Source organism: Somniosus microcephalus, unplaced genomic scaffold (genome assembly GCF_052327205.1).
Source record: "Somniosus microcephalus isolate GS21.2 unplaced genomic scaffold, FLI_Smic_1.0 unresolved_chr3, whole genome shotgun sequence".
Lineage (NCBI taxonomy): Eukaryota > Metazoa > Chordata > Chondrichthyes > Squaliformes > Somniosidae > Somniosus > Somniosus microcephalus.
In genome coordinates, this window is record NW_028225181.1 from 72421368 (window position 1) to 72439230 (window position 17863).

General features: G+C 49.7%; 1 protein-coding gene across 1 annotated transcript; it reads left to right on the plus strand.

Moving 5' to 3' along the window:
* Positions 1–4693: 4693 nt before the first annotated feature.
* On the plus strand, positions 4694–16600 carry LOC147091981 (uncharacterized). Its single transcript, XM_085976980.1, has 2 exons — positions 4694–5823; positions 15916–16600. Exons 1-2 carry the CDS (start codon positions 4798–4800, stop codon positions 16432–16434), a joined length of 1545 nt encoding a protein of 514 aa, XP_085833106.1. The 5' UTR covers positions 4694–4797; the 3' UTR covers positions 16435–16600.
* The last annotated feature ends 1263 nt before the right edge of the window (positions 16601–17863 follow it).

Consider the following 17863-nt stretch of genomic DNA (forward strand, 5'->3'; position numbering starts at 1 on the left):
GAGTGGATACATACTGGAGCATTCGCGATGCTGAGGACATCGTGGATAGCACGTTTAGGGAGTTGGTCACACCGCAGGTAAAGGCTGCACAGGCAGGAAGAGAATGGGTGACCACCAGGCAGAGTAGTAGGCGCAGGCAGGTAGTGCAGGGGTCCCCTGTGGGCATCCCCCTCTCAAAAAGATATACCACTTTGGATATTGTTGCGGAGGATGGCTTATCAGGGGAAGGCAGCAGCAGCCAATTTCCTGGCACCGTGGGTGGTTCTGCTGCACAGGACGGGAGGAAAAAGAGTGGGAGAGCTATAGTAATAATGGATTCTATTGTAAGGGGAATAGATAGGCGTTTCTGCGGCCGCAAACGTGACTCCAGGATGGTATGTTGCCTTCCTGGTGCAAGGATCAAGGATGTCTCAGAGCGGCTGCAGAACATTTTGGAAGGGGAGGGTGAACAGCCAATTGTCGTGGTGTATATAGGTACCAATGATATAGGTGAAAAAACAGGATGATGTCCTAAAAGCTGAATATAGGGGGTGAGGAGGTAAATTAAAAAATAGGACCTCCAAGGTAGTAATCTCAGGATTGCTACCAGTGCCACGTGCTAGTCAGAGTAGAAATAGAAGGATATTTCAGATGACTACGTGGCTAGAGGAATGGTGCAAGGGGGAGGGATTCAAATTCCTGGGACATTGGAACCGGTTCTGGGGGAGGTGGGGCTAGTACAAACCGGACGGTCTGCACCTGGGCAGGACCGGGACCGATGTCCTAGGGGAAGTGTTTGCTAGTGCTCTGGGGGAGGGTTTAAACTAAAATGGCAGAGGGTTGGGAACCTGAGCAGGGAGACAGAGGAAAGGGAAACAAGGAAAGAAGCAAAAGACAGGAAGGAGAAAAACAAAGGTGGCGGTCAGAGAAATCATGGGTTTAAATCAAACATAGCCACAGTAAATAATAATTCTAAAAGGTGTAAGAGTGTTAAAAAAGCAAGCCTGAAGGCCTTGTGTCTTAATGCGAAGAGCATTCGTAATAAGGTGGATGAATTAGTTGCGCAAATAGAGGTAAACAGATATGATATGATTGGGATTCCGGAAACATGGCTCCAGGGTGACCAAGGCTGGGAACTTAACATCCAGGGGTATTCAATATTCAGGAAAGATAGGCAAAAAGGAAAAGGAGGTGGGGTAGCATTGCTTTTTAAAGAGGAGATTAACACAATTGAAAGGAAGGATATTAGCTCTGATGATGTGGAATCTGTATGGGTAGAGATGAGAAATACCAAGGGGCAGAAAACGTTAGTGGGAGTGTTATACAGACCTCCAAACAGTAATGCAGAGGTTGGGGATGGCATTAAATGGGAAATTAGAGATGCGTGCAATAAGGGCACAGCAGTTATCATGGGTGACTTTAATCTACATATAGATTGGGCTAACCAAATTAGTAACCATACTGTGGAGGAGGAATTCCTGGAGTGTTTACGGGATGGTTTCCTGGACCAATATGTCGAGAAACCAACTAGAGATCAGGCCATCTTAGACTGGGTATTATGTAATGAGAAAGGATTAATTTGCAATCTTGTTGTGCGAGGCCCCTTCGGTCAGAGCGATCATAATATGATAGTAATTTTCATTAAGATGGAGAGTGAAGTAGTTGACTCAGAGACTAGGGTCCTGAATTTAAATAAAGGAAACTACGATGGTATGAGGCGTGAGTTGGGTTGGATTGATTGGGGAATGTTACTCAAAGGCTTGATGGTGGATAGGCAATGGCAAACACTCAAAGATCGCATGGATGAACTACAGAATTTGTTCATCCCTGTTTGGCATAAAAATAAAACAAAAAATGTGACTCAACCGTGGCTAACAAGGGAAATTAGGGATAGCATAAGATCCAAGGAGAGGACATATAAATTGGCCAGAAAAAGTAGTAAACCTGAGGATTGGGAGCAGTTTAGGATTCAGCAAAGGTGGACAAAAGGATTAATTAAGAGGGGGGAAATAGAGTATGAGAGTAAGCTTTCAGGGAACATAAAAACTAACTGTAGATATGTGAAGAGAAAAAGATTGGTGAAGTCAAGCATAGGTCCCTTGCAGTCAGAATCAGGGGAATTTAGAATGGGGAACAAAGAAATGGCAGGCCAATTAAATACATTCTTTGGTTCTGTCTTCACAAAGGAGGACACAAATAACCTCCCAGAGATGTCGGGGAACATCGGGTCTAATGAGAGGGAGGAACTGAAAGAAATCAGTATTTGTAGGGAAATGGTGTTAGGGAAATTGATGGGATTGAAGGCCGATAAATCCCCAGGGCCTGATAATCGACATCCTAGGGTACTTAAGGAAGTGGCCCTAGAAATAGTAGATGCATTGCTGGTCATCTTCCAAAATTCAATAGACTCTGGAACAGTTCCCATGGGTTGGAGGGTTGCTAATATTACCCCACTATTCAAAAAAGGTGGTAGAGAGAAAACGGGGAATTATATCGGTAGTGGGGAAAATGCTAGAGTCCATTATAAAAGATGTAATAGCAGAGCACTTGGAAAACAGTGACAGGATCGGACAAAGTCAACATGGATTTACAAAAGGTAAATCATGCTTGACTAATCTACTGCAATTTTTTGAGATTGTAACTGGTAGAATAGATAAGGGAGAACCAGTGGATGTGGTGTATTTGGACTTTCAGAAGGCTTTCGATAAGGTACCGTAGAAGAGATTAGCGTGTAAAGTTAAGGCACATGGGATTGGGGGCAAGGTACTGACTTGGATAGAGAACTGGTTGGCAGACAGGAAGCAAAGAGTTGGAATAAACGGGTCTTTTTCTGAGTGGCAGGCAGTGACTAGTGGGGTACCGCAGGGATCGGTCCTAGGACCCCAGCTATTCACAATATAGATAAATGATCTAGACGAGGGAACTAGATGTAACATCTCCAAGTTTGCAGACAACAAAGCAGGGTGGGCGTGTGTGAGGAGGATGCCGAAAAACTCCAGTATGATTTGGACAGGTTGGGTGATTAGGCAGAAGCATGGCAGATGCAGTATAATGTGGATAAATGCGAGGTTATCCACTTTGGTGGCAAAAACAGGAAGGCAGATTATTATCTGAATGGCAGTAGATTGTGAGAAGGGGAAGTGCAACGAGACCTAGGTGTCCTTTTGCACCAGTCGCTGAAGGTAAGCATGCAGGCGCAGCAGGCAGTTAAGAAGGCAAATGGTATGTTGGCCTTCGTAGCGAGAGGGTTTGAGTACAGGAACAAGGATTTCTTGCTGCAGTTGTACAGAGCCTTGGTGAGACCACATCTTGAGTATTGTGTGCAGTTTTGTTCGCCTTATCTGAGGAAGGATGTTCTTGCCATGGAAGGAGTTCAACGAAGATTCACCAGACTGATACCTGGGATGGCAGGAATGACGTATGAGGAGAGATTGGGATGATTGGGCTTGTACTCACTGGAGTTCAGAAGAATGAGAGGGGATCTCATTGAAACTTATAAAATTCTGACAGGACTGGACAGACTAGATGCAGGAAGGATGTTCCCGATGGTCGGGGAGTCCAGAACCAGGGGTCACAGTCTAAGGATACGGGGTAAGCCATTTAGGACAGAAATTAGGAGGAATTTCTTCACCCAGAGAGTGGTGAACCTGTGGAATTCTCTACCACAGAAGGCAGTAGAGGCCAATACATTAAATATATTCAAGAAGGAGTTGGATATATTTCTTAAGGCTAAAGAGATCAAGGGGTATGGGGAGAAAACAGGGACCGGGTTCTGAATTTTGATGATCAGCATGATCGCATTGAATGGCGGAGCAGGCTAGAGGGGCCGAATGGCCTACTCCTGCTCCTATCTTCTATGTTTCTATGTTTGTATGCTTCAGTTTGAGCTGGAGTGGAGATATCGGAGAAGCTGCTGGGTTTAACCCCCAGTACTTCTGAGCCCAGGAGGACCCAACAATTTCCAATGTGAGACTGTCAAGGGAGGTGGATTCTAGGGGAGATTAGGTTGTTAAACAGACACTGTCCGTTCAATGTAAAAGAGTATTGTTTTAGGAACAAGTATTTCTGTACAGGCTTTTAATCCAGTTTACATCTACAGATTTGTTTTAATTCATTCTTTGGATGTGGGCGTAGCTCGCAAGTGCACCAAATATTGCCAATCCCCAGTTTCCCGTTGAGAAGGGGGTGGTGAGTCGCCTTCTTGAACTACTGCAGTCCGTGTGGTGAAGGTATTCCCACAATGTTGTTCGGTAAGGAGTTCCAGGATTTTGACCCAGTAACGATGAATATATCGGAGTCAGGATGATGTGTGACTTGGAGGGGAACTTGGATATGATGGTTCTCCCATACAACAGCTGCCCTTGTCCTTCTAGGCGGTGGAGGTTGCGGGTTTTGGAGGTTCTATCAAAGTTCTGGTCGAGTTGCAGATGTATAAAGTTCCTTTCCTTCGCCCCCCTCCCACTCCCTCCTCTCTCTCTCTCTCTCTCTTCCCATAGAGGCCAGAGTCTTGTGTAGGCCCAGACCAGGTGGTGGATTCCCTTCCCTGAAGGACATTAGTGAATCAGTTGGGTTTTTATGACAATCCGGCAGCTTTCATGGTCACTTTTTTCTAGTGCCGGCCCACCAAATGACCAGATTCACTGAGCTCAATTTCACAACCTGCCTTTGTGGGTTGTCTCTCACGCTCCCTGTTTTAAATTAATTTTACAGGGCACTGGCAGGGGAGGACTTACAGATGGTAAGCTCAAACCAAACATCACTTCAAGATCTGACAGAGTCAGTCGACACATCGGATCTGAATATCACCGGCCTCTGAACATGGAAGCAAAAAGCACCGTTCACAGTGGGGAGAAACCGTACACGTGTTCTGTGTGTGGACGAAGCTTCAGCCAACCCTCTGGCCTATCGAGACACAAGCGCATTCACACCGGGGAGAGGCCGTTCACCTGCTCTGAGTGTGGGAAGGGATTCACTAATTCATCCAACCTGCTGATACACCAGCGAGTTCACACTGGGGAGAGGCCGTTCACCTGCTACGAGTGTGGGAAGGGATTCACTAATTCATCCAACTTGCTGACACACCAGCGTGTTCACACCGGGGAGAGGCCGTTCACCTGCTCCGAGTGTGGGAAGGGATTCACTAATTCATCCAACCTGCTGACACACCAGCGTGTTCACACCGGGGAGAGGCCGTTCACCTGCTCCGAGTGTGGGAAGGGATTCACTAATTTATCCAACTTGCTGACACACCAGCGTGTTCACACCGGGGAGAGGCCGTTCACCTGCTCCGAGTGTGGGAAGGGATTCACTAATTCATCCAACATGCTGACACACCAGCGTGTTCACACCGGGGAGAGGCCGTTCACCTGCTCCGAGTGTGGGAAGGGATTCACTGATTCATCCACCCTGCTGAATCACCAGCGAGTTCACACTGAGGAGAGACCTTTTAACTGCTCGGACTGTGGGAAGTGCTATAAAGGTTCCGGGGAACTGATACACCATCAACGTGTTCACACTGGGGAGAGACCGTTCACCTGCTCTCACTGCGGGACTGGGTTCAGGTGGTCATCTGAGCTCATTGTACACCAGCGCACTCACACTGGGGAGATGCCGTTCAGGTGCCATCACTGCGGGACTCGGTTCAGGCAGTCATCTGCGCTCACTGTCCACCAGCGCACTCACACTGGGGAGAGGCCGTTCACCTGCTCCATGTGTGGGAAGGGATTCACTCAGTCATCCAACCTGCTGAGACACCAGCGAGTTCACACTTGGGAGAGGCCGTTCACCTGCTCTGAGTGTGGGAAGGGATTCACTCAGTCACCCAACCTGCTGAGACACCAGCGAGTTCACAAGTGACTGCAGGGGTTGGATTCTGTTGTTGCTGCTGTTAATCACATCCAGGACTGAACCATGTTCATTCTGACAGTTGGGGATTGTTTCTGCTGATGTTAAATTCCAGCCCATTTCCCGGAGTTCTTAATATTCTGGATAGATGTCAAATAAATCAACTTTGTTTTAAACACATTGTTGTAGATCTTTGTCTTTCCCACCTGAGTGTTTAGCATCACCTGGCTGGAGCTCAGAAAGGACAATCTGGGGGAGGATCGTACGGCGGGAGCAGAACTCCAGCCTGGACACAGTCCTTCAGGGCCACACTGAGAGTGGCAAACGGCACTTGGTCTTTCTTGTCTCTCTTCACTGACAGCAAAGTTGCCGTGCGGGTTAATCTCGAGACGTGTGAGAAACGTATCCCAGCCACACTCTGCCATGGTTCAGAGCTCCTAGGCACGGAACAGAAGGCTCCTTTAGGAATGTACCCCAGTGCTTTATTTTTATGGCCTTATTAACCTGTGTTGCTACTTTTAGTGATTTGTTTATCTGTGTCCCTGGATCCCTCTGCTCCTCCAGCCCATTTAGACTCTTAGGGGGAAATTCGGTGGCGTCCCCTTTGGGTTGCTAACGTTTCCGGGGCTAATTTTAGCCCCCTAAAAAAGTTAGCGCCCCTGCTCATTAAATTCAGTGGTAGCGCCCCAAGCAGGAGGCAGGGTGCTACTGGAAGTGCTCCCCTCCCTCTTGAGGCGCTACCAGTGAATTTCATGGTGCTTCGTGTAACAGCGCCACGCCCGTCGGCACATAGCACCGCGTCATAGCAGACCTCCCTCCCTGATTAAAGGGGAGGAGCCTAGCACTGCGCACACCGGGGCCCTGCTGGACCACCGGGGAGTGCGGTGTCGGATCAAGAGGAGCGCCGGGCTGAGCGATCACGGCTGACACCCCAAAGGAGAAGGGGGCAGGTGCTTGCAGTCGGCCAAAATAAAAATTTGCCGCCCGACACCTGTCCTTTAAGTGGTGTCGCCGCGGCTGCAGGAACGACCCCTGACCCTGTCTGACATATCATAAGAACATAAGAAATAGGAGCAGGAGTAGGCCAATCGGCCCCTCGAGCCTGCTCCGCCATTCAATAAGATCATGGCTGATCTGGTCCTAAACGCCAATCCACTATCACAGAACCATCTCCTGAATCTAACAGAATTAGACACACGAAATAGGAGCAGGATCAGGCTACACAGCCCCTGGGCCCGCTCCGCTACCCTCAGGGCCATGACCGATCCGAACCTAGACTCATGTCCAAATTCCTGCCCGCTCCCCGTAACCCTTAATTCCCTTTACTTCTAGGAAACTGTCTATTTCTCTTTTAAATTTATGTAATGATGTAGCTTCTACAGCTTTTTGGGGCAGCATATTCCATGGACCTACCACCCTCTGAGTGAAGTAGTTCCTCCTCATCTCAGTTTTGAAAGAGCAGCCCCTTATTCTAAGACTATGCCCCCTAGTTCTAGTTTCACCCATCATCGGGAACATCTTCCCTGCATCCACCCGATCCAACCCCTTCACAATCTTATATGTTTCAATAAGATCGCCTCTCATTCTTCTGAACTCCAATGAGTAGAGTCCCAATCTACTCAACCTCTCCTCATATGTCCATCCCCTCATCCCCGGGATTAACCGAATGAACCTTCTTTGTACTGACTCGAGAGCAAGTATGTCCTTTCTTAAGTATGGACACCAAAACTGTATGCAGTGTTCCAGGTGCGGTCTCACCAATACATTGTACAACTGAAGCAATACCTCCCTATTTTTATATTCTATCCCCCTAGCAATGAAAGCCAACATTCCATTGGCCTTCTTAGTCACTTGCTGCACCTGCATACTAACCTTTTGAGTTTCGTGCACCAGGACCCCCAGATCCCTTTGTACTTCAGTACTTTCCAGTTTCTTGCCATTAAGATAATAACTTGCTCTACGATTTTTCCTGCCAAAGTGCATAACCTCACACTTTCCAGTATTGTATTCCATCTGCCAAATCTCTGCCCACTTACTTAGCCTGTCTATGTCCCCTTGCAGGTTTTTTATGTCCTCCTCACTCACTACTTTCCCTCCCATCTTAGTATCATCTGCAAACTTTGATATGTTACACTCGGTCCCCTCCTCCAAATCGTTAATATAGATTGTAAAGAGTTGGGGACCCAGCACTGACCCCTGCGGAACACCACTAGTTACTGATTGCCAGTCTGAGAATGAACCATTTATCCCAACTCTCTGCCTTCTGTTAGATAGCCAATCGTCTATCCATGCCAGAATATTACCCCAATCCCGTGGTTTTTTATCTTAAGCAATAATCTTTTGCATGGCACCTTGTCAAATGCCTTTTGGAAGTCTAAATACACTACGTCCACTGGTTCCCCTTTATCCACCCTATATGTTACTTCCTCAAAGAACTCCAGCAAATTTGTCAAACATGACTTCCCCTTCATAAAACCATGCTGACTTTGTCCTATTAAATTATGATTATCCAAATGTCCTGTTACTGTCTCCTTAATAATGGACTCCAAAATTTTACCTACCACAGATGTTAGGCTAACCGGTCTATAGTTTCCAGCCTTCTGTCTACTGCCCTTTTTAAATAAGGGTGTTACATTAGCAGTTTTCCAGTCTGCCGGGACCTTTGCCGAGTCCAGGGAGTTTTGGAAAATTATTACCAATGCATCCACAATCCCTACCGCCACTTCCCTCAAGACCCTAGGATGTAAGCCATCAGGTCCAGGTGATTTATCTGCCTTGAGTCCCATTATTTTACCGAGTACCACTTCCTTAGTGATTTTGATCATGTTTAGCTCCTCCCCCCCTTTAGCCCCCTGTTTGTCCAGTGTTGGGATATTTTTAGTGTCTTCTACTGTAAAGACTGATATGGACTGGGGAGAAAGGTCAGAGAGAGTCCCATTGACTCAGATACACACTGGTCCTGGAGATGGACTGGGGAGAAAGGACAGAGAGAGTCCCATTGACTCAGATACACACTGGTCCTGGAGATGGACTGGGGAGAAAGGTCAGAGGGAGTCCCATTGACTCAGATACACACTGGTCCTGGAGATGGACTGGGGAGAAAGGTCAGAGAGAGTCCCATTGACTCAGATACACACTGGTCCTGGAGATGGACTGGGGAGAAAGGTCAGAGAGAGTCCCATTGACTCAGATACACGCTGGTCCTGGAGATAGACTGGGGAGAAAGGTCAGAGAGAGCCCCATTGACTCAGGTACACATTGGTCCTGGAGATGGACTGGGGAGAAAGGTCAGAGAGTGTCCCATTGACTTAGATACACACTAGTCCTGGACATGGACTGGGGAGAGAGGTCAGAGTCCCATTGACTCAGATACACACTGGTCCTGGAGATGGACTGGGGAGAAAGTTCAGAGAGAGTCCCATTGACTCAGATACACACTGGTCCTTGAGATGGACTGGGGAGAAAGGTCAGAGAGCGTCCCTGTGACTCATACACACTGGTCCTGGAGTTGGACTGGGGAGAAAGTTCCATTGACTCAGATACACACTGGTCCTGGAGATGGACTGGGGAGAATGGTCAGAGAGAGGCCCATTGACTCAGATACACACCGGTGCTGGAGATGGACATACAAGAATGGATTAGGAAAAAAAGGGTGGCTTTTGGCAGATACAAAGGACTAAAAGCAGTGGAAGCCCGAGAGGAGTACAGATAGTGCAGGGGGGTACTTAAAAAAAGAAATTAGGAGAGCGAAGAGGGGTCATGAAAAAACACTGGCGGGCAAAATAAAGGAAAATCCCAAGGTGTTTTGTTGGTATATTAAGGGCAAGAGGATAACCAGGGAAAGAGTAGAGCCCATTTGGGACCAAAGTGGCAATCTGTGTGCAGAGCCAGAAGATGTAGGTGAGGTTTTAAATAAATATTTTGCATCTGTGTTCACTATGGATAAGGACAATGCAGGCATAGAAATCAGGCAGGGGGATTGTGATATACTTGAACAAATTAGTATTGAGAGGGAGGAGGTATTAGTGGTTTTAGCGGGCTTAAAAGTGGATAAACCCCCAGGCCCAGACGAGATGTATCCCAGCCTGCTGTGTGAGGCAAGGGAGGAGATTGCAGCGGCTCTGACACAAATTTTCAGAACCTCTCTAGCCACAGGGGAGGTGCCAGAGGACTGGAGAACAGCTAACGTAGTACCATTATTCAAGAAGGGTAGTAGTAGGGATATATCAGGGAATTACAGGCCAGTGAGCCGAACATCAATGGTAGGGAAATTATTGGATAAAATTCTGAGGGGCAGAATTAGTCTCCACTTGGAGAGGCAAGGATTAACCAAGGATAGTCAGCATAGCTTTGTCAGGGGGAGATCATGTCTAACCAATTTGATTAAATTTTTTGATGTGGGTGACTAGGTGTGTGGATGAGGGCAGTCCAGTTGATGTAGTCTACATGGACTTCAGTAAGGCTTTTGACAAAGTCCCACATGGGAGACTGGTCAAGAAGGTAAGACCCCATGGGATCCAGGGCAATTTGGCACATTGGATCCAAAATTGGCTTAGTGGCAGGAGGCAGAGGGTGATGGTCGAAGGTTGTTTTTGTGACTGGAAGCCTGTGTCCAGTGGTGTACCACAGGGTCTGGGTCCTTTGTTGTTTGTAGTGTACATTAATGATTTAGATATGAATGTAGGAGGTATGATCAGTAAGTTCGCAGATGACACGAAAATTGGTGGAGTGGTAAATAGCGAGGAGGGAAGCCTCAGGCTACAGGAGAATATAGACGGTTTGTTGGGAAAGAGCAGGGGAAATATCCCCGGTGTCCGAGCCAATGTTTATCCCTCAATCAATGTAACAAAAGGATAATAGCAAAATACTGCGGATGCTGGAAATCTGAAATAACAACAGGAAATGCTGGAAACACTCAGCAGGCCAGGCAACATCCGTAGAGAGAGAAACAGATTTAACAAAAAGATAGATTATCTGGTCATTATCACATTGCTGTTTGTGGGAGCTTGCTGTGCGCTATTTGACTGCCGCATTTCCTACATTACAGCAGTGACTACACTTCAAAAGTACTTGATTGGCTGTAAAGCACTTTGGGGCATCCGGTGATGGTGAAAGGCGCTATAGAAATGCAAGTGTTTCTTTCTTCACTGGTCTCACCAGCGACCTCTTCTGGCTGATGGTTGATTGACAGACGATAGTCCGCGCATGCGCACAGGGAGCGACGGTTTGGACTGAGTCCGGCACAGCGACCCCTCCCGGTCACCAAGGGGGGGAGGAAGGGAGGGGGGGGAGAAAGGGAGGGGGGAGCCAGCAGACCCTCTCCCCTCTGCCGGCGATGGCTCCGCTGAGCTCCGTGCCGCCCCACGCACTGACATGCCGAGCGCAGCGCCCCGGTGAGCCCGAGCCCCGCCCTTCTGAGGCCGGGCCTGAGACGGCCGATTGCGGCTGGCCGGGCCTGGTTGCCTTGGTAACTCTCCGCCTCCCGATCTCCGGGCCTGAGCGGCTTGAGACGGCCGATTGCGGCTGGCGAGCCCGGTTGCCGGAGTAACCCTCTCCGCTCCCCCTCCCGAGCCCCGCCCCCCCCCGAGCCTGCTCGCTTCCCTCTGGCCGCGCTCTGTGTGGAGGTGCGCCGTGCAGCGCGAGGAGCTTGCAGTGAGCCCAGCCAGCCTTTACCAAGATGGCTGGCCGCTGGTTCGGAATCGGGCCCAGCGGGATGGCCGGTGCGTAGCTCGGGCGTGGCTGGGCAACAGACGCCCAGGCTTCGAGGCCTGCCTGGAAAAACGGTGAAAGGTAGGAAAATTATAGAGGTTAGAAAAAAGATTTACAAATGAATTAACTTTTTTAAACATTTTGTGTTTTAAAAGCGACTTTTTTTGGTGGAAATGTAGATTTGAAAAGAAACACGCAGAAAGCGGGAAAAAGAAATGAAAAGTTTGGAATCACGATAGCGTCGACTCAGCTCGGTTCAGAACGATAAGGCCCGCCCACACACGCACCGATTGGTCGACCGTTAGGTCACTGAAGCGTAGGATTGGTCAATCGTCCTGTCACTCGACTCTAGGGGGGCCCGCCCACACACGCCAGGAACCCGCCCCCGCCACGCCACGATTAGTCGACCGTCGGGTCGCTGGACCATACGATTGGTCGACCTCGATGTAACTCAATGCTAATGAGCAGATAATGAGCGGAATTTTGAACGTTTTTTGGATACTGCGGGCGCAATTTTTGTCCGGCCGAAACGTAAATATGCTTACGACCGTTCCGGAATCGCAAGCTTTCTTTTGATGTAACGCACGTGTAGGTACGCTCTATAACTTTAGAGTGTATAGCTCGACAGACAGACAGATAGACAGACAGATGTATCCTAGATAGATAGATATACTATATACTAGCTGGGGGAGCCCGGCTTTGCCAGGGCTGTTTTGGGCCGGGCGGTTTAAATCGAGTGCGAGGCTTTGGGGCCTGTCTGTCCCTCTGTGAATCTGCTGCCGAGCAACATTTTAAATCGAGTCCCAGGCTTTTGGGCCCTGACTCTGTCCCTTTGTGAATCTGCTGCCGGGCAACATTTCTACCTTTTAATACCTTGAAAGATGAAAGTGAAAGTACTTATAAAACGTTTTTGGTAAATCTTATGTTATTTTTAAAAGAGATACTAACTTTTTCAAAGCTGGATGATCAAAGTAGTTTGAGCTGGAAGCTGAAGTAATGTTAGTGAAACAATGGCTGCCAGATCCCTGAGATGAAAACGATTAGTCCCGCCCACACACACACACACCGATTGGCCAACCATCAGGGGACCATACTGTCGGATTGGTCAATCGTGACGGCACAGGATTGGTCGAACCTTGACGTCAGTCAATCAATGCTAAGTAGCAGATAATGAGTTTAATTTTGAAGGTTTTTTGCATAAGGCGCGAACAATTTTCGTGCGACCGAAAAGTAAATACGCTTACGACCGTCCCGGAAGCGTAAGCTTTCTTCGGAGGTAACGCGCGCGTAGGTACGCTCTATAACTTTCGAGCGCATAGCCGGACAGACGCACACCCGAGGACAGAAGGACAGACAGAGAGATCGACTCATACATACATGCACTAGCTGGGGAGCCCTGCGTTGCGAGGGCAATTTTGGGGCGCGAGGGCAATTTTGGGGCGTTTGGTCTCCCTGCCCCTGTGTGTCCCCCCTCTCCCTGTCATGTCCTCTCCCTGTCCTATCCCTCCCTCCCCTCTCTCCCTCCCCTCCTCTCCCCTCTCTCCCTCCCCTCCCCTGTCTCCCTCTCACTCCCCCGCTCCCCCACTCCCCTCTGTCCCTCTCTCCGGCCCCTCCCCCTGCCTAGCGCCTGAGGTCCGGTGCCGTTGCTGAGGTCCCCCGCGTATCGCGCGGCTGATGGACGGCCGCTGCGGGCAGGCGGGCGGCGCATGCGCGGTGAGTGCGGGCGGCGCATGAGCGGTCAGTGCGAGCGGCCCGCGGGAGCCGGCAAGGCCGTTAGCGAGCGGGAAACTTTGGGCGGCGCGCCCGCGCTCCGTCCGCGACACCTGAGAGGGGGAAGTAGAGAGAGACAGAGAGGGAAGAGGAGAAGGAGAGAGCAGGAAGAGGAGAGAGGGAAGAGGAGAAGGAGAGAGAGGGAAGAGGAGAAGGAGAGAAGGCAGAGAGGGAGAGAGAGAGAGATAAATTTTTTCAGCTTCAGGCCCCGAGTCCCCCCTGCGCGAGGGTGAGGAGGAGGCGGGGGGGGGGGTTGCTAAACACAATATAAAACTCAAATAAATTGTTAATTAATTGCCTAACACATAATTGAAATATTTACCTTAGTTCCCTAACACACAGAAAGTGTGGGGGAAAAAATCGTGGAAAATCAAGATGGCGGCCACTCACCTCGGTTCAGAAGGATAAGGCCCGCCCACACACGCACCGATTGGTCGACCGGTCAGGTCACCGAAGCGTAGGATTGGTCAATCGTCGAGTCACTCGACACTCAACTGTAGGAAGACCTCGACGTCACACGGTCGCTAATGAGATGCTAATGAGCGGAACGCTGAACGTTTTTGGGATACCGCGGGCGGGATTTTTGTCCGGCCGAAACGTAAATACGCCTATGACCGGTCCGGAATCGCAAGCTTTCTTTTGAGGCGACGCGCGCGTCGGTACGCTCTGTAACTTCCAAACGTATAGAGACCAGGCGGACAGACAGACAGACATCGGGACAGACAGAAGAGCCGCTTTATATATATAGATATATATATATATGTATGTATATATATATATATATATATCTCAAGAAAAGCAGTGGTCCTAGTACTGACCCCTGGGGAACACCACTGGATACCTTCCTCCAGTCTGAAAAACAACCGTTCACCACTACTCTATTTCCTGTCACTTTGCCAATTCCGTATCCATGTTGCCACTGTCGCTTTTATTCCATGGGCTTCAACTTTGCTGGCAAGCCTATTATGTGGCACTTGTCGAACGCCTTTTGGAAATCCATGTACAACATGTTAACCGCATTGCCCTCATTAACCCTCTCTGTTGCCTCATCAAGAACCTCAATCAGAATCAGAGCGGCCGGGCCCGGCGGACATGCAGCCAGGGCCCTGGCACCAGGAAACCCTGGGTGCAGCGCCTACCCCATCCGAGCCGCCGCTTTCCGGTTTCTTCAGCCGGTTCCACCAAGTCCGACTCGGGCCAAAGGACAGGAGCCAGGCTCCCAGAATGGCCCGCAGCCCCGGGGAGCATGCGCACTCTCAGCGGGTAAATCAGCGAGTTGGATAGAGTGGTTTCTGGGGCGCGGTGAATTGTGGGTGCTGCGGCCGCCATTAGTCAGCAGCTGTCGGGAAGAGTTTTATTGCAGGCTGACGGAAGGTAGGTACCTGGCCGCCTGTGTAGGTCTTTTTGTTGCTTCTGTTTGAGCTGGAGTGGAGATGGAGCAGAAGCAGCTGGGTTTAACCCCCAGTACTTCTGAGCCCAGGAGGACCCAACAATTTCCAATGTGAGACTGTCAAGGGAGGTGGATTCTGGGGGAGATTAGGTTGTTACACAGACACTGTCCCTACAATGTAAAAGAGTATTGTTTTAGGAATAAGTATTTCTGTAGAGGCTTTTAATCCAGTTTACATCTGCAGATTTGTTTTAATTCATCCTTGGGATGTGGGCGTCGCTCGCAAGACCAGAATATGTTGCCAATCCCCATTTTCCCGTTGAGAAGGTGATGGTGGGCCGCCTTCTTGAACCGCTGCAGTCCGTGTGGTGAAGGTACTCCCACAATGCTGTTGTGTAAGGAGTTCCAGGATTTTCACCCAGTGATGATGTAGCAACGGCGATATATGTCCAAGTCAGGATGGTGTGTGACTTGGAGAACTTGGAGGTGATGGTGCTCCCATGCACCTTCTGCCTTTGTCCTTCTAGGTGCTGGAGGTTGTGGGTTTTGGAGGTTCTGTCAAAGTTCTGGTCGAGTTGCAGATGTATAAAGTCCATCTCCTTTGCCCCCTCCCACCTCTCTCTCTCTCTCTCTCTCCTCCCATAGAGGCCAGAGGCCCAGACCAGGTGACAGATTCCCTTCGCTGAGGGACATTAGTGAACCAGTCGGATTTTATGACAATCCAGCAGCTTTCATGGTCACTTTTTTCTAGTGCCAGCCCCACAAATGACCAGATTCATTGAGCTCAATTTCACAACCTGCCTCTTTAGTGGGTTCTCTCACGCTCCCTGTTTTAAATTCATTTTACAGGGTATTGGAAGGGGAGGATTTGCAGACGGGAAACTCAAACCAAACATCACGTCAAGATCTGACAGTCACTCGATTCATCAGGAACTGAATATCATCGGCCTTTGAATATGGAAGCAAAAAGCACCGTTCACACCGGGGAGAGGCCATTCCCCTGCTCTGATTGTGGGAAGGGATTCACTAATTCATACAAACTGCTGTCACACCGGCGAGTTCACACTGACGAGAGACCTTTTAATTGCTCGGACTGTGGGAAGTGCTTTAAAAGTTCCGGGGAACTGATGTGCCATCAACGTGTTCACACTGACGAGAGACCGTTCAGGTGCTCTCACTGCGGGACTGGGTTCAGGCGATCATCTGGGCTCACTGTACACCAGCGCACTCACACTGGGGAGAGGCCGTTCACCTGCCCTGAGTGTGGGAAGAGATTCACTCAGTCATCCAACCTGATGAATCACCAGCGAGTTCACACTGGGGAGAGGCCGTTCACCTGCTCTGAGTGTGGGAAGGGATTCACTGAGTTATCCAACCTGCTGAATCACCAGCGAGTTCACACTGGGGAGAGGCCGTTCACCTGCTCCGTGTGTGGGAAGGGATTCACTCAGTCATCCACCCTGCTGAATCACCAGCGAGTTCACACTGGGGAGAGGCCGTTCACCTGCTCTGAGTGTGGGAAGAGATTCACTCAGTCATCCAACCTGCTGAATCACCAGCGAGTTCACACTGGGGAGAGGCCGTTCACCTGCTCCGTGTGTGGGAAGGGATTCACTTGCTCATCCCACCTGCTGACACACCAGCGAGTTCACACTGGGGAGAGGCCGTTCACCTGCCCTGAGTGTGGGAAGGGATTCACTCAGTCATCCCACCTCCTGACACACCAGCGAGTGCACAAGTGACTGCAGGGGTTGGATTCTGCTGCTGTTGTTGCTGCTGTTAATCACATCCAGGACTGAACCATGTTCATTCTGACAGGTGGGGATTGTTTCTGCTGATGTTAATAACTCCGGGAACTTGGCTGGAGTTTAATATTCTGGATATATGTCAAATAAATCAACTTTTTTAAAAACACATTGTTGTAGATTTTTGTCTTTCCCACCTGAGTGTTTAGCATCACCTGGCTGGAGCTCAGAAAGGACAATCTGGGGGAGGATCGTACGACAGGAACAGAACTCCAGCCTGGACACAGTCCTTCAGGGCCACACTGAGAGGGGCAAACGGCACTTTGGCCTTTCTTCTCTCTCTTCACTGACAGCAAAGTCCCCATGAGGGTTAATCTCGAGGCATGTGAGAAACATGTCCCAGCCGCTCACTGCCATGGTTCAGAGCTCCTAGGCACGGAACAGAAGGCTCCTTTAGGAATGTACCCCAGTGCGTTTTTTAATGGCCTTATTAACCTGTGTTGCTACTTTTAGTGATTTGTGTATCTGGATCCCTGGATCCCTCTGCTCCTCCAGCCCATTTAGACTCTTAGGGGGAAATTCGGTGGCACCCCCTTTGGGTTGCTAACGTCACCGGGGCTAATTTTAGCCCCCTGACAAAGTATGCACCCCTGCGCATTAATTTCAGTGCTAGCGCCCCAAGCAGGAGGCGGGGTGCCACTGGAAGCGCTCCCCTCCCTCTTGAGGCACTACCAGTGAATTTTGCGGTGCTTCATGTAACAGCGCCACGCCCGTCGGCACATAGCACCGTGTCATAGCAGACCTCCCTCCGTGACTAAAGGGGAGGGGCCTAGCACTGCGCACACTGGGGCCCTGCTGGACCACAGGGGAGCGGGTGTCGGATCAAGAGGAACGCCGGGCTGAGCGATCGCGGCTGACACCCCAAAGAAGGGGAAGGGATGCAGGTGCTGGCAGTCGGCCAAAATGAAATGTTGCCGCCCGACAGCTTCCCTTTAACTGGCGCTGCCACGGCTGCAAGAACGACCCCTGACCCTGTTGGACATATCGTCCGGCGATAGGTCAGGGGGCGCAACCCAAGGTTGCAGCCGGGGTGCTGCGCACGGCGAGGACGTCATTGCCGGCCGTGCAGTGCCGCGGGGCGCTACCGGCTACCGCCGCCGCTAACCTCCTGCTGAATATCACAGGAGTCACAAAGCAACCCAATTTCACCCCCTTTTCCAAGTAATGTGTGGCCTCCTTATTCTTCCCACAAAACACACCACCTCACACTGATCTATAGTGAAATTCATTAACACACCACCTCACACTGATCTACAGTGAAATTAATTTGCCAATTACACCCCCATGCTGAAATGTATTAATAGCTTCTTGCATTTTGTCTTCCTCAGTATTAACTCTACCTTTTTCGGTGTTATCGACAAACTTT